The sequence below is a fragment of the Anopheles marshallii genome, chromosome 2, assembly GCF_943734725.1.
Source record: "Anopheles marshallii chromosome 2, idAnoMarsDA_429_01, whole genome shotgun sequence".
Classification (NCBI taxonomy): domain Eukaryota; kingdom Metazoa; phylum Arthropoda; class Insecta; order Diptera; family Culicidae; genus Anopheles; species Anopheles marshallii.
This window is the reverse complement of record NC_071326.1, coordinates 76,347,206-76,360,356: the sequence shown is the minus strand read 5'-3', so window position 1 is coordinate 76,360,356 and position 13,151 is coordinate 76,347,206. Positions and strand designations below refer to the sequence as shown.

At 42.2% G+C, this 13,151-nt stretch overlaps 2 protein-coding genes across 2 annotated transcripts; both read left to right on the top strand.

Annotated features, from left to right (window-relative positions):
• The first annotated feature begins 1,882 nt into the window (after window positions 1-1,882).
• Window positions 1,883-6,938, top strand: LOC128718883 (thioester-containing protein 1 allele S3-like). The gene is made up of 12 exons (XM_053812498.1): window positions 1,883-1,944; window positions 2,029-2,224; window positions 2,285-2,963; window positions 3,030-3,298; window positions 3,386-3,480; window positions 3,543-3,798; window positions 4,157-4,366; window positions 4,428-4,881; window positions 4,941-5,240; window positions 5,309-6,567; window positions 6,631-6,784; window positions 6,844-6,938. Exons 1-12 carry the CDS (start codon window positions 1,883-1,885, stop codon window positions 6,936-6,938), a joined length of 4,029 nt encoding a protein of 1,342 aa, XP_053668473.1.
• A 1,157-nt stretch (window positions 6,939-8,095) lies between these two features.
• Window positions 8,096-12,788, top strand: LOC128719445 (thioester-containing protein 1 allele S3-like). Its single transcript, XM_053813070.1, has 12 exons — window positions 8,096-8,157; window positions 8,240-8,435; window positions 8,496-9,174; window positions 9,236-9,504; window positions 9,592-9,686; window positions 9,765-10,020; window positions 10,092-10,301; window positions 10,362-10,815; window positions 10,871-11,170; window positions 11,235-12,475; window positions 12,538-12,685; window positions 12,751-12,788. The coding sequence occupies exons 1-12, from the start codon at window positions 8,096-8,098 to the stop codon at window positions 12,786-12,788; spliced, it is 3,948 nt and encodes a 1,315-aa protein (XP_053669045.1).
• The last annotated feature ends 363 nt before the right edge of the window (window positions 12,789-13,151 follow it).

Here is a 13,151-nt window from a genome sequence, read left to right as displayed (position 1 = left end):
TGTATTCGGGGCTTTAGGTTTATTATTACACATTTTATCAATTTTCAATGCGTTCGTTTACTTGTTCATGCGGTAATCGTATTCCTTATTTTGCGGTTTTCTTAACTTTCTGATTACTTCGTCCGGGTACTGGCATGCTCACTCATGATTAATGATTTGCGTTCGTAACATCACTTAATACCAGACCTACACGCTTCTGTTCTTCGCAGGGCCCCTAAGCTGACGGGGCCCTTGGCGGCCGCCTATTCCTCCTACCGTTAGATCCACCACTGGCTCCGCGTAACTCAAGTTCTCCATCACTTAGACCTTTACAATTCATACCGTTGATGAACGTAACGAGCGAGTTCAATTGCGAGACTTAAAATAGAATAAAACTTTTAATATCCTTTCAAATTGGTTTTGATCGCAAGAAAAAGGACCACTCTATTGAATGACGGAATATTACGCAGCAACACGGCCGAGTACACCCGGGATAAGGTGACCTTTCACTGTTTGGAGAAGGTAATGTCGTCAAATGAATGTGAATTGTATCTTAGATTAAGCTACCTTTAGTTTTAAGCAACACGGCCTGGCCATTGTTGTTGAAAAAAAATGGCTTTGATAAGAAAAACAAGGGACTGACCATGAAAATGCAAGAAATTCATATAGGGAAGGACGTTCTGATGTAATCAAATATGACATGGTTCCAAGTCGTGTCGCTGGTCCCACGCCAAAACCAAAACTATCCAAAAACCCTTTATTGCGCGACTGAGCAGCCGATATTCGCTTTTTTCATTGTTGAAGCATAACATAGCGCTCGCGTGTACATCGCTTTGACCATGGCACAAGTTGTACGCCTGCGTGCATGCAAATAAATGCACGATCTAGTTCTAGGCGCTATGGAATGTAGTACACGTAGATCGTAGTGCTAATTTTTTTTAGTACTCGCCGCTAAATTTGTCAATCATTTATTGAACTTGCCTTGAAGCAACAGGGTTTCGAGCATTATTTTGAAAAGTTTAGCGAGATGTTTTTTTTTTCAGACATATAATTGACTTCGACTGCTGTTCGCAAAGTGCACAGCGAATAGCCACGCAGCTGCTATCAAGTCCATAGCAACCGCGTTGCCAGCAACAATATTTTATCGTCGCTCAATAGCTCTGCTAAACATGTCAACGCTTTCTTCTGTACAATTGCCGTAATGTCAATTTGCCGTACATGTCAATTATATGGCCGAACAAAAGAACATCTAGCTGAACTTTTCAATATTATGTTCGGAAATCGTATAATTAAAAATTTATAAAACAACAACAAGATAATCAAAATCTTTACATACATGCTATAAGTTAAACGTAAATCGAGTAAAAATGCGTATTGCCTAGAACCAGTACGATCATTTATCGCAATCTACTCCTCGCGCTACAGTGCAACGATTTTGTTTCCCGAGACATGCTCGGGCAAAACGGTGAATGAGTTAATACGAATGGCAACCCTCTTCTCCGCGATGAAACAATAATAGTTGAATTGATGAGCTTTAAGTCCCCGTATTCTGCGAGAATAAAGCCCCTATAGGCTTAGTGTTTAATTCCAGTGCAAATTGAAATTTAAAATTTCTCGTATAAAACAATACTAAATGTGCAAATTCTGTAGTAATCAGCCACAACATTATCAGTGCAGTTCGATAGAAGCCGGCAGAATTGGAGTTTCACGTCGATCATCTAGGCAAGGGGATTTATTCTTATCAACACACGGTATTGTTGCAGGTCGAATGTTTACCGTAACATTTGGTGGGATTCCCCATTAACGGCACAGCTTCCATGATAGGGATGCAAACAGCTCATGATTCAGTTCAATACTAGACACCATCTGAAGCAGACGCAAAATCGCACAGCGCTGGAACAACATGTGGCAGTTCATAAGGTCACGAATACTAACGGCGCTAATCTTCATTGGTGCTGCGCATGGGTAGGAAACAAGGCTCTGATTATTGTTGTGTTCGGAAGTTAACATTGGTTTGTGAGTAAATTCCATGTGGTAATTCCGTTTCAGAATATTGATTGTGGGCCCCAAATTCATTCGGGCCAACCAGGATTATACGGTGGTGATCAGTAACTTTAACTCGAATATGAGCAAAGTGGACCTGATGCTACGAATCACCGGCCACAGCGATAATCGTTCAAGCATTCTGGACTTAACGAAGACGGTTGATGTACGACGGAACATTAACAGGATGATCACTTTCAATGTAGGACGAGCGCCATTCAACAGACAAGTGTGTGGAAGTTAATCGATTGCTCTTTTGCAGATGCCTGTGGACTTATCAGCTGGGAATTACAAAATCACCATCGACGGTCAGCGTGGCTTTAGCTTTCACAAGGAAGCCGAATTGGTACACCTTAGCAAAACCATAGCCGGTTTAATACAGATCGATAAGCCCGTGTACAAACCAGGCGATACGGTAAAATTTCGTGTGATTGTGCTGGACTCTGAGCTGAAGCCACCTGCACGGGTAAAATCAATCAATGTGACAATCAGTGATCCTCAAAAAAATGTGATTAGGAAGTGGTCGACAGCCAAACTGTACACCGGAGTGTTTGAGAGTGATCTTCAGATCGCGCCTACTCCAATGCTCGGAATGTGGAACATCTCGGTAAAGATAGACGGGGAAGAAATCGTATCAAAAACGTTCGAGGTGAAGGAATATGTGTTGTCCTCGTTTGACGTAGAGGTATTACCGTCCGTCATTCCGCTTGAAAACGATGGCGGCCTTAATCTCACGATAACAGCTAACTACCACTTTGGAAAACCGGTAAAGGGAACTGCAAAGGTGGAGCTGTATTTGACGGATGATAGAGCTGACCAAAAGAAAGAGTTCGAAATGTTCGGGATGGGACAGGTGGAATTAAGATTCGTGGGGGAATTCGAAGTACATGAAGTTAGCGAAGATGTGCTTGTAAAAACGACATTCATCGAACAGTTTACAAGTAAGGGACGTGAAACACGATTGGTTTTGAATGTGTGAATGATTCTTTATATATTTTTTTCTTCAGATCGCACTGTCGTGAAACAATCTCACATCACAGTGTACAAATATAAGTACGGTGTGCAATTGATTAAGGACAGTCCACAATTTCGGCCAGGACTTCCTTTTAAGTGTGCGCTTCAGTTCCGATACCATGATGGAACACCTGCTAAAGGTATCACCGGTAACGTGGAAGTGTCGGATATTGATTACGGAACAACTGCCACTAGTGACGATGGAGGTTTGATAAAACTGGAGCTCAATCCAAGTGACAATATAGACGTGATGAATATCAACGTAAGTATGTCCAAGGAAGATGATTCCTAGAGTAGTTTTGTGTTACTCATCAATTGAAAGTCCTGGTAAATGCTGTTAATTTTGCAGTTTTCTGACGATGACAACGGTTTCTTCTTTGGCGCCGTTGTGGAAAAAGTGGACGTCGTGACGAATGCGTACCTCAAATTGGAACTAAAGTCTCCGTGAGTAGCACTTAGTTTATGGGATGTTAAAGCAATTCTTCAAACAATTCTTTCCCTTGCAGTGTTAAATTGAACCGAATGTTGCGACTTACGGTAACGTGCAACGAACGTATGACATTCTTCGTGTACTACGTAGTGACAAAGGGCAATATAATTGATTCCGGTTACATGAGACCAAACAAGCAGAACAAATATCCCTTACAGTTGAACGCCACCGAAAAGATGATACCGAAAGCGAAACTTATCGTAGCTACTGTTGCTAGCCATATAGTGGTGTATGACGTTGTGGACATCGATTTCGACGAATTTCATAACAATGTAAGTAATTCAATCATCTTTGAATGTTTCATTTACTTTGAATGGTGAATGATGATGGTGAAGCAAAGGGACGACTGATGGTGTTTGCTCATTTAAATTGTGTAATTTACTAGTTTATCTATTTGATAATCATTTTCATCTTACCGTTCTTATCTAATTCAGCTATAAATGTTTTTAAAAATTAACTACTCTAATCATCCTTTTTTTCTACTGCATTGCAAAACGACCATTATTTTTACTTAAAATTATGCATATACTGCGTTTATGATTTACTAACCTAATTACTTGTGTACATTAAATATGTTCAACAAATGAATGCCAATTTCTAACTATAAATTCATTATCCCCTTTGCAAAAGTTTAATCTGCGCATAGATGAGACAGAAATTAAACCGGGTCGACAAATCGAGCTCCATATGTCTGGGAGACCGGGGGCTTACGTGGGATTGGCTGCCTACGATAAAGCTTTACTCTACTACAACAAGAACCATGATCTGTTCTGGGAGGATGTTATGGGCGAGTTTGATGGATTTCATAAGATCAATGAAAATGAGTTTGACAAGCTTCATGTAAGATGCAAACATTGTGGGTGAAGCGTGAGTACTTACCAATGGTATGTTCACTTTGCAGAGTATGGGATTGTTCGGTATGACGTTGGCTGGTATCCAGTTTGAAGGGGCCAATGACAAGTCGGCACGCGATGGTCTGCAGGCAAACAGTCCCATCACCAGACTGGTCTCGTATAGGACAAACTTTCCGGAATCGTGGTTATGGGAGAACGTGACGATTGGAAGATCTGGAAATCGCAAGATGATTGAGGTAGTACCAGATACGACCACCTCCTGGTACTTGACCGGATTCTCCATTGATCCGGAGTATGGATTGGGCATCATTAAAAAACCCATCCAGTTCACAACGGTTCAACCATTCTACATCGTGGAGAGTCTACCGTACTCCATCAAACGAGGCGAAGCGGTCGTGTTGCAGTTTACATTGTTTAACAATCTTGGAGGAGAGTACATCGCAGACGTAACGCTGTACAATGTGGCCAATCAAACGGAATTCATTGGACGACCTCTGGAAGGTGAGTATCGATGATTTGCTGATGCGTTGAATGATTACACTACATAGTCTTGCTTGCAGATATAAGTTATACCAAAACCATAAGCGTTCCTCCGAAGGTTGGTGTACCCGTTTCCTTTCTGGTAAAGGCACGCAAGCTTGGAGAGATGGCAGTTCGCGTGAAGGCCTCCATTATGGTTGGGTATGAAACGGACGCACTGGAGAAGGTGATCCGAGTAATGCCAGAAAGTTTGGTACAGCCAAAGATGGAATCCCGGTTCTTCTGCTTTGATACATACACCAATCAAACCTTCTTGATGAATTTAGACTTCAACAAGAAGGCAGACAATGATTCTAGAAAGATCGAGTTCCGACTGAATCGTGAGTATAAATGATCAGAAAAAAATTGTTCCTTTTGATTCCGTTCAACTGTTTGTATGTGTTTTCAGCCAATCTGCTTACCACTGTAATCGATAACTTGGATAATCTACTTGCCGTGCCCTCTGGTTGTGGTGAGCAAAATATGGTAAAGTTTGTACCGAACATCGTTGTGCTCGACTACTTGCATGCCATTGGTTCGAAGGAAAAGAGCTTGCTCGATAAAGCTACGAATCTGCTGCTCCAAGGCTATCAAAATCAGATGCGCTATCGTCAGGCAGATGGTTCGTTTGGTGTGTGGCAAAATGGTGGCAGCGTGTTTCTTACCGCCTTCGTTGCAAAGTCAATGCAAACGGCGTCTAAGTACATCAGCGAGGTGGATACGGCGATGGTCGAGAAGGCGTACGATTGGCTTGCTTTCAAACAACACAGCTCGGGAAGGTTTGATGAGGTCGGATCCGTAATTCACAAAGATATGCAAGGTGGGTTGCGTAACGGCATTGCACTGACATCTTACGTGCTGACAGCGCTCCTAGAAAACGAGAACGCCAAGGTGAAGCACGCGGTTGTGATTCAAAATGCCATGAGCTATTTGAGCCGCCAAGTGGATTATACAGAAAACTCTTACGATTTGTCCATAGCGACCTATGCGCTGATGTTGAATGGGCACAGCATGAAAGATAACGCATTCAAAAAGCTCTTAGGCAAGTCTAATCTCGCAAATAACGGCACGGAACGGTATTGGGCCACGACAAATAGCATCGAGACGACCGCTTATGCTTTGCTGTCGTTTGTCTTAGCGGAGAAGTATGTAGACGGTATACCGGTGATGCGTTGGTTGGTGAACCAACGCTATGTTACCGGAAGCTTCCCGCGCACTCAAGACACCTTCGTGGGACTGAAGGCACTGACAAAGTTGGCGGAAAAAATCTCTCCCTCACGAAACGACTACAGCATACAGTTGAAATATAAGAAGCATACACGATATTTTAACATAAACTCGCAAGATATCAACATTACCAACTTCCAGGAAATACCGAAGGACACAAAGTCGATGGAGATCACCGTTGGAGGTATCGGGTTCGGGTTGCTGCAAGTGATTTATCAGTACAGTTTAAATCTTGTGAATTTTGAGAACCGATTCAAGCTGGTTCTTGAGAAACAGAACACGGGCTCTGATTATGAACTGCGGCTGAAGGTGTGCGCAAACTTCATATCGAAAGTGTCCGATGAACGTTCGAATATGGCACTGATTGAGGTGAACTTCCCCAGCGGTTACGTTGTTGATCGGAATCCGATCAGCGAACAGACTACCGCGAATCCGATACAGGTGAGATGATTTCGATGTAAATGAAGAAAAACAATATCACTAAGCAAATTAAATTGATTGCAGAACACCGAGATCAGATACGGCGGCACATCTGTTGTTGTTTACTATAACAACATGGGAAGCGAATTGAACTGCTTCACCGTGACAGCTTACAGACGGTTCAAGGTGGCTCTGAAGCGTCCTGCATACGTGGTCGTTTACGATTATTACGATCCAAGTGAGTGTATTGAATGCGTATCGCAAAGTTGCGTCCTATGATTTGTTTTCTTTTTTTAGATTTGAATGCGATCCAATTGTATGAAGTGGACAAGCAGGAGATTTGTGAAATCTGCGACGATGCTGATTGCCCAATGAACTGCAAAAAACAGTAATCTGTCTGTTTCCAATTAACATTTAACCAATAAAACGCTCCACGAAAGAAAGCATGCTTGTGGTAACTTTAACAGCAATGCAATGTTTCTTGTTTGAAATATCGGTATGGTTGAGCAAATGAGAAAGAACTTTTCTTCTTCCCTAGTGGTAATACAATCTTAAAAGATATGAGCAAATAACTTTGAGTGATCGCGCTATTATCCATTTCCTTACAAATCTTTGTGTACTGTTTTTCATTCACACGGCATCTAAGCACAGCTGCTTTTTTTCAGGTGATCAGGTGATCTCGAACTCTGAAAGTGTCGTGCAAATTGTTGCTTGTACTTAAATTTTGCAATTGGTTTTCCGTTGCTTTACACGAACAGGTTTGTTAGTCACACCATCTAGACTCTGCTGTTAGTTGAGTTACTATGTTGACCCTTGAGGATTCGCCAAAAGGAAGTTAACAGTGATTCCGTTCAGTTGTGGACGAAATCTTAAGCAGACCCTAAATAACTCAACGCTGTGCTAAAGATCCAGTTCAAAAGGTCATGAAATTTTACGGTGCTAATCTTCATAAGTGCCTCTCATGGGTAGAAATAAAGCTATGGTGCTGCAGTGTTTAATATTGGGACATGTTTGTGAAAAAATCACATGTATTTATTCTGTATCAGGATGCTAATAATTAGTCTAAAATTAATATGGATTAACCAGAATGCGTCCCTCCACTCCTTCATGGTTCCATTCATGATTCACATACTCTCAATATTGCTCTGTGCGATCTTCATTTGTTAGCATGGTTTACGTAGGTACATAACATTATAAAAAGTGTTTCAATTGCTTGAGGTAACTGAACTCCCTTTGCTTGTACTTGAGGAAAGCTAAACATTAATCGCATTGAATAAATGTTGAAGGTGTACTTATAATGTACACATTAAACACATTTTGATAGAAAATGGCGAAGTTGAAATTTTACGTCAATCAACTTGACAAGCGGAATCATTCTTATCATCACCAAGTATTGTAGCAGGTCGAATACTATCGGTGATAACTGATCTAATAGGGAATTCCCCATTAACGGCACAGCTTCCATGATAGGGATGCAAGCAGCTCATGGTTCAGTTCAATACTAGACACCATCTGAAGCAGACGCAAAATCGCACAGCGCTGGAACAACATGTGGCAGTTCATAAGGTCACGAATACTAACGGTGCTAATCTTCATTGGGGCTGCTCATGGGTAAGAACCAACGCTAGAGTGCTTGCTGTTCGGTAGTTAGCAATGGTTTGTGAGTAAATTCCATGTGGTAATTCCGTTTCAGAATACTGGTTGTGGGCCCCAAATCCATTCGGGCCAACCAGGATTATACGGTGGTGATCAGTAACTTTAACTCGAATATGAGCAAAGTGGACCTGATGCTACGAATCACCGGCCACAGCGATAATCGTTCAAGCATTCTGGACTTAACGAAGACGGTTGATGTACGACGGAACATGAACAGGATGATCACTTTCAATGTAGGACGAGCGTAATTCAACAGACAAGTGTGTGGAAGTTAATCGATTGCTCTTTTGCAGATGCCTGTGGACTTATCAGCTGGGAATTATAAAATCACCATCGACGGTCAGCGTGGCTTTAGCTTTCACAAGGAAGCCGAATTGGTACACTTTAGCAAAACCATAGCCGGTTTAATACAGATCGATAAGCCCGTGTACAAACCAGGCGATACGGTAAAATTTCGTGTGATTGTGCTGGACTCTGAGCTGAAGCCACCTGCACGGGTAAAATCAATCCATGTGACAATCAGTGATCCTCAAAAAAATGTGATCAGGAAGTGGTCGACAGCCAAACTGTTCGTCGGAGTGTTTGAGAGTGATCTTCAGATCGCGCCTACTCCAATGCTCGGAATGTGGAACATCTCGGTAAAGATAGACGGGGAAGAAATCGTATCAAAAACGTTCGAGGTGAAGGAATATGTGTTGTCCTCGTTTGACGTAGAGGTAGTACCGTCTGTCGTTCCTCTGGAGAAGGATCAAAGTTTGACTCTGAAGATAGAGGCTAACTACCATTTTGGAAAACCGGTAAAGGGAGTTGCTAAGTTTGAGGTGTACTTGAGAAATGGTTTTCTGGACCAGAAGCATCAGTTTGAAGTGAATGGGAAGAGGCAAGTGGAGCTGCGTTTCAAAAATTACTTCGAAGTACTCGCAGATCGGCAAGACGTGCTTGTAAAGACGACATTTATCGAGCAGACTACAAGTAAGAATGTGGTGGAGTGCGTTTACATTAATGGGAATTAATTTTCAATTTCTTGTTTTAGATCGCACTGTCGTGAAACAATCTCACATCACAGTGTACAAATATAAGTACGGTGTGCAATTGATTAAGGACAGTCCACAATTTCGGCCAGGACTTCCTTTTAAGTGTGCGCTTCAGTTCCGATACCATGATGGAACACCTGCTGAAGGTATCACCGGTAACGTGGAAGTGTCGGATATTGATTACGGAACAACTGCCACTAGTGACGATGGAGGTTTGATAAAACTGGAGCTCAATCCAAGTGACAATATAGACGTGATGAATATCAACGTAAGTATGTCCAAGGAAGATGATTCATAGAGTAGTGTTGTGTTACTCATCAATTGAAAGCCCTGGTAAATGCTGTTAATTTTGCAGTTTTCTGACGATGACAACGGTTTCTTCTTTGACGCTGTTGTGGAAAAAGTGGACGTCGTGACGAATGCGTACCTCAAATTGGAACTAAAGTCTCCGTAAGTAGCACTTAGTTTCAATTCACGTTAGGGTACTTCGCTTATAATCAAACGTATTCACAAAATCATTGCTTCCAGTGTCAAATTGAATCACATGTTGCGACTAATGGTTACTTGCAATGAACAAATGACATTCTTAGTGTACTACATAATGTCGAAGGGCAATATAATTGATTCCGGTTTCATGCGTGCGAGCAATCAGAAAAGATTTTCCTTACAGCTGAATGCCACGGAGAAGATGATACCCAAGTCGAAAATAATAGTTGCGACCATAATTAGCAGTACGGTAGTGCACGGATTTGTGGACATCGATTTCAAAACTTTTCGTAACGATGTAAGTGAAACAAATCGAGTGTTAGTACATTTACGCAACATTTAATAGCTGCATGGGTCTTCTGCAAAAAGCTTTTTCTGAGTACAGATGAAGAGGAAGTAAAGCCAGGACAACAAATCGAGCTTCGCTTGTCTGGACATCCTGGAGCGTATGTAGGATTGGCTGCCTACGACAAAGGTTTGTTGTACTACAAACCGAACCATGATCTATTCTGGGAGGACGCTATGCAAGTCTTTGAAGGGTTTCATGAGGTTGTTGAAGATAAATTGGAGATGTTTCATGTAAGAAGGAAAAGATGGCTAGCAATGCGGTTGCGTTTGAATAATATGTTCACTTTATAGAGCACAGGACTGTTCGGTATGATACCAGATGACATCGTGTTTCATATAGCACAATTTAAGTCAGAACGAAATGGCAGACCGATGAGCAATCCGACCTTCAAACCTGTCGCATACCGGACAATCTTTCCGGAATCGTGGTTGTGGCAAAATGTGACCATTGGCAGGTCCGGAACGCGCACGTTAATCGAGTCAGTACCAGATTCGATCACTTCCTGGTACTTGACGGGATTCTCCATTGATCCGGAATACGGTTTTGGCATCATTAAAAAACCCATCCAGTTCACAACGATTCAGCCATTCTACATCGGGGAGAGTCTACCGTACTCCATCAAACGAGGCGAGGCAGTCTTGTTGCAGTTTACATTGTTTAACAATCTTGGAGGAGAGTACATCGCTGATGTTACGTTGTACAATGTGGCTAATCAGACGGAATTCATTGGACGACCTCTGGGAGGTGGGTATTAGTGTTTCGTTGAATTGTGTAAGGGCTTCAATCATCTTATTTGCAGATCTAAGCTACACTAAATCATTAAGTGTTCCTCCGAATGTTGGTGTACCTGTTTGGTTTCTGGTAAAGGCACGAAAGCTTGGAGAGATGGTGGTACGGATTAAGGCATCGATTAACACTGTCCAAGAAACGGACGCACTGGAGAAGGTGATCCGAGTAATGCCAGAAAGTTTGGTACAGAAAAAGATGGAATCCCGGTTCTTCTGCTTTGATACATACACCAATCAAACCTTCTTGATGAATTTGTACATCAACTTGCAGGCCAATAGGGGTTCTAAAAAGATTGTGTTTCGACTGTATCGTGAGTATAAATAGAAAAGAGGTAATCATTATAACGCTAAAAAATTGTTTATTTGTGATTGCAGCCAATCTGCTTACCACTGTAATCGATAACTTGAATTATCTACTTGCCGTTCCGTCTGGTAATGGCGAGGAGAATATGGTAAGCTTTGTTCCAAACATAATGATACTCGACTACTCGCATGCCATTGGATCGAAGGAACAGAATCTGATTAAGGAGGCATTGCATCTGTCCCAACAAGGCTATCAAAATCAGATGCGCTATCGTCAGGCAGATGGTTCGTTTGGTGTATGGCAAAATGGTGGCAGCGTGTTTCTTACCGCCTTCGTTGCAAAGTCAATGCAAACGGCGTCCAAGTACATATGGGAAATAGATCCGGTTGTGATTGAGCGGGCCTATGATTGGCTTGCTATGAATCAGCACTATACGGGAAGGTTTGATGAAGTTGGCTACGTAATGTACACGCATGGTGGTTTGCGTAACGGCATCACACTGACATCTTACGTGGTGACTGCACTGCTAGAGCATGAGAACGCCAAGGTGAAGCACGCGGTTGTGATTCAAAATGCCATGACATATATAAGCCACCACTTAGAATCCATAGATAACCCTTACGATTTGTCCATAGCGACCTATGCGCTGATGTTGAATGGGCACAGCATGAAGGATAAGGCATTCAAAAGACTCGTGGACATGTCTATCAGCACTAATGACGGCAAAGAACAGTATTGGGCCACGGCAAATAGCATCGAGACTACTGCTTACGCGTTGTTGTCATTTGTGGTTGCAGAGAAGTATGTGGGCGGTATTCCACTAATGCGTTGGTTGGTGAACCACGTTACCGGAAGCTTCCCGCGCACTCAAGGCACCTTCGTGGCACTGAAGGCACTGACAAAGTTGGCGGAAAAAATATCTCCCCATCGAAATGGTTACGTCGTACACTTGAAATATAAAAAGACTACTCAAACTTTCCACATAAACTCGCAAAATATCAACATTATCAACTTCGAGGATATACCGGAGGACACAAAGTCGATGGAGATCAACGTCGAAGGTATTGGGGTAGGATTGCTAGTGGTGGCGTATCAGTACAGTTTAAATATCGTAAACTCCGAGAACGGATTCCAGCTAGATGTGGCGAATCCGAACCTGGGTTCCGACAACGTGCTGCAGTTGCAGGTGTGTGCTAGCTTCATCCCCAATAAATTAAGCAGTCGTTCGAACAGGACACTGATTGAGGTAAACTTTTCCGGCGGGTACGTTGTTGATCGGATTTCGATCGATTCATACTGGAATCCAATACAGGTTAGTAGGATTTAAGGAATCAGCAGATAAACGAGAATACTAAGGAAAACATCCATTTGTAGTATGTCGACATTAGGCACACTTTCGTTGTTGTGTATTACCACAGTATGGGCGTCGAAAGGAACTGCTTCACTGCGACTGCTTATAGACAGGGCAATGAAGCTATGAAGCGCCCAGCATATGTGATCGTTTCTGATTATTACAACCCAAGTAAGTGCCTAGATCCGTAAGGTTAAATCAGTGCAAGTTTACATTTACTTTAAATTTATGTTTAGATTTCTATGCCGTTAAATTGTTCAACGAAAGCGCATAATTAATGGCTACTTTTGGGATTGGTATTCAAAACGATGAGATAGATGACATGAACCGGGTGGTTTGGCGGTTGATCTAACATGTGATGCTGGAAGTGCAAAACAGAGCATGGAGAAAGGGAGTTGTTTCGAGAAAGGGAGTGGAGCAGAACCCTTAACAGTGTCTTGTATGGTTTGCACAGCCAATCGGCCATCCTAAATCTACTGAATGTTGTCATCAACAGCCACCGTGAACTCGCAATTCGGTAGCGTAAATCCAATAATGGTGTTGACATCTTTGATACGGTATTCAAATCAGGTTATCAAGGATATATATTATATTCAAGTGGTATTCAAACCGAAGTCGAATCATACGCACTAGTGTA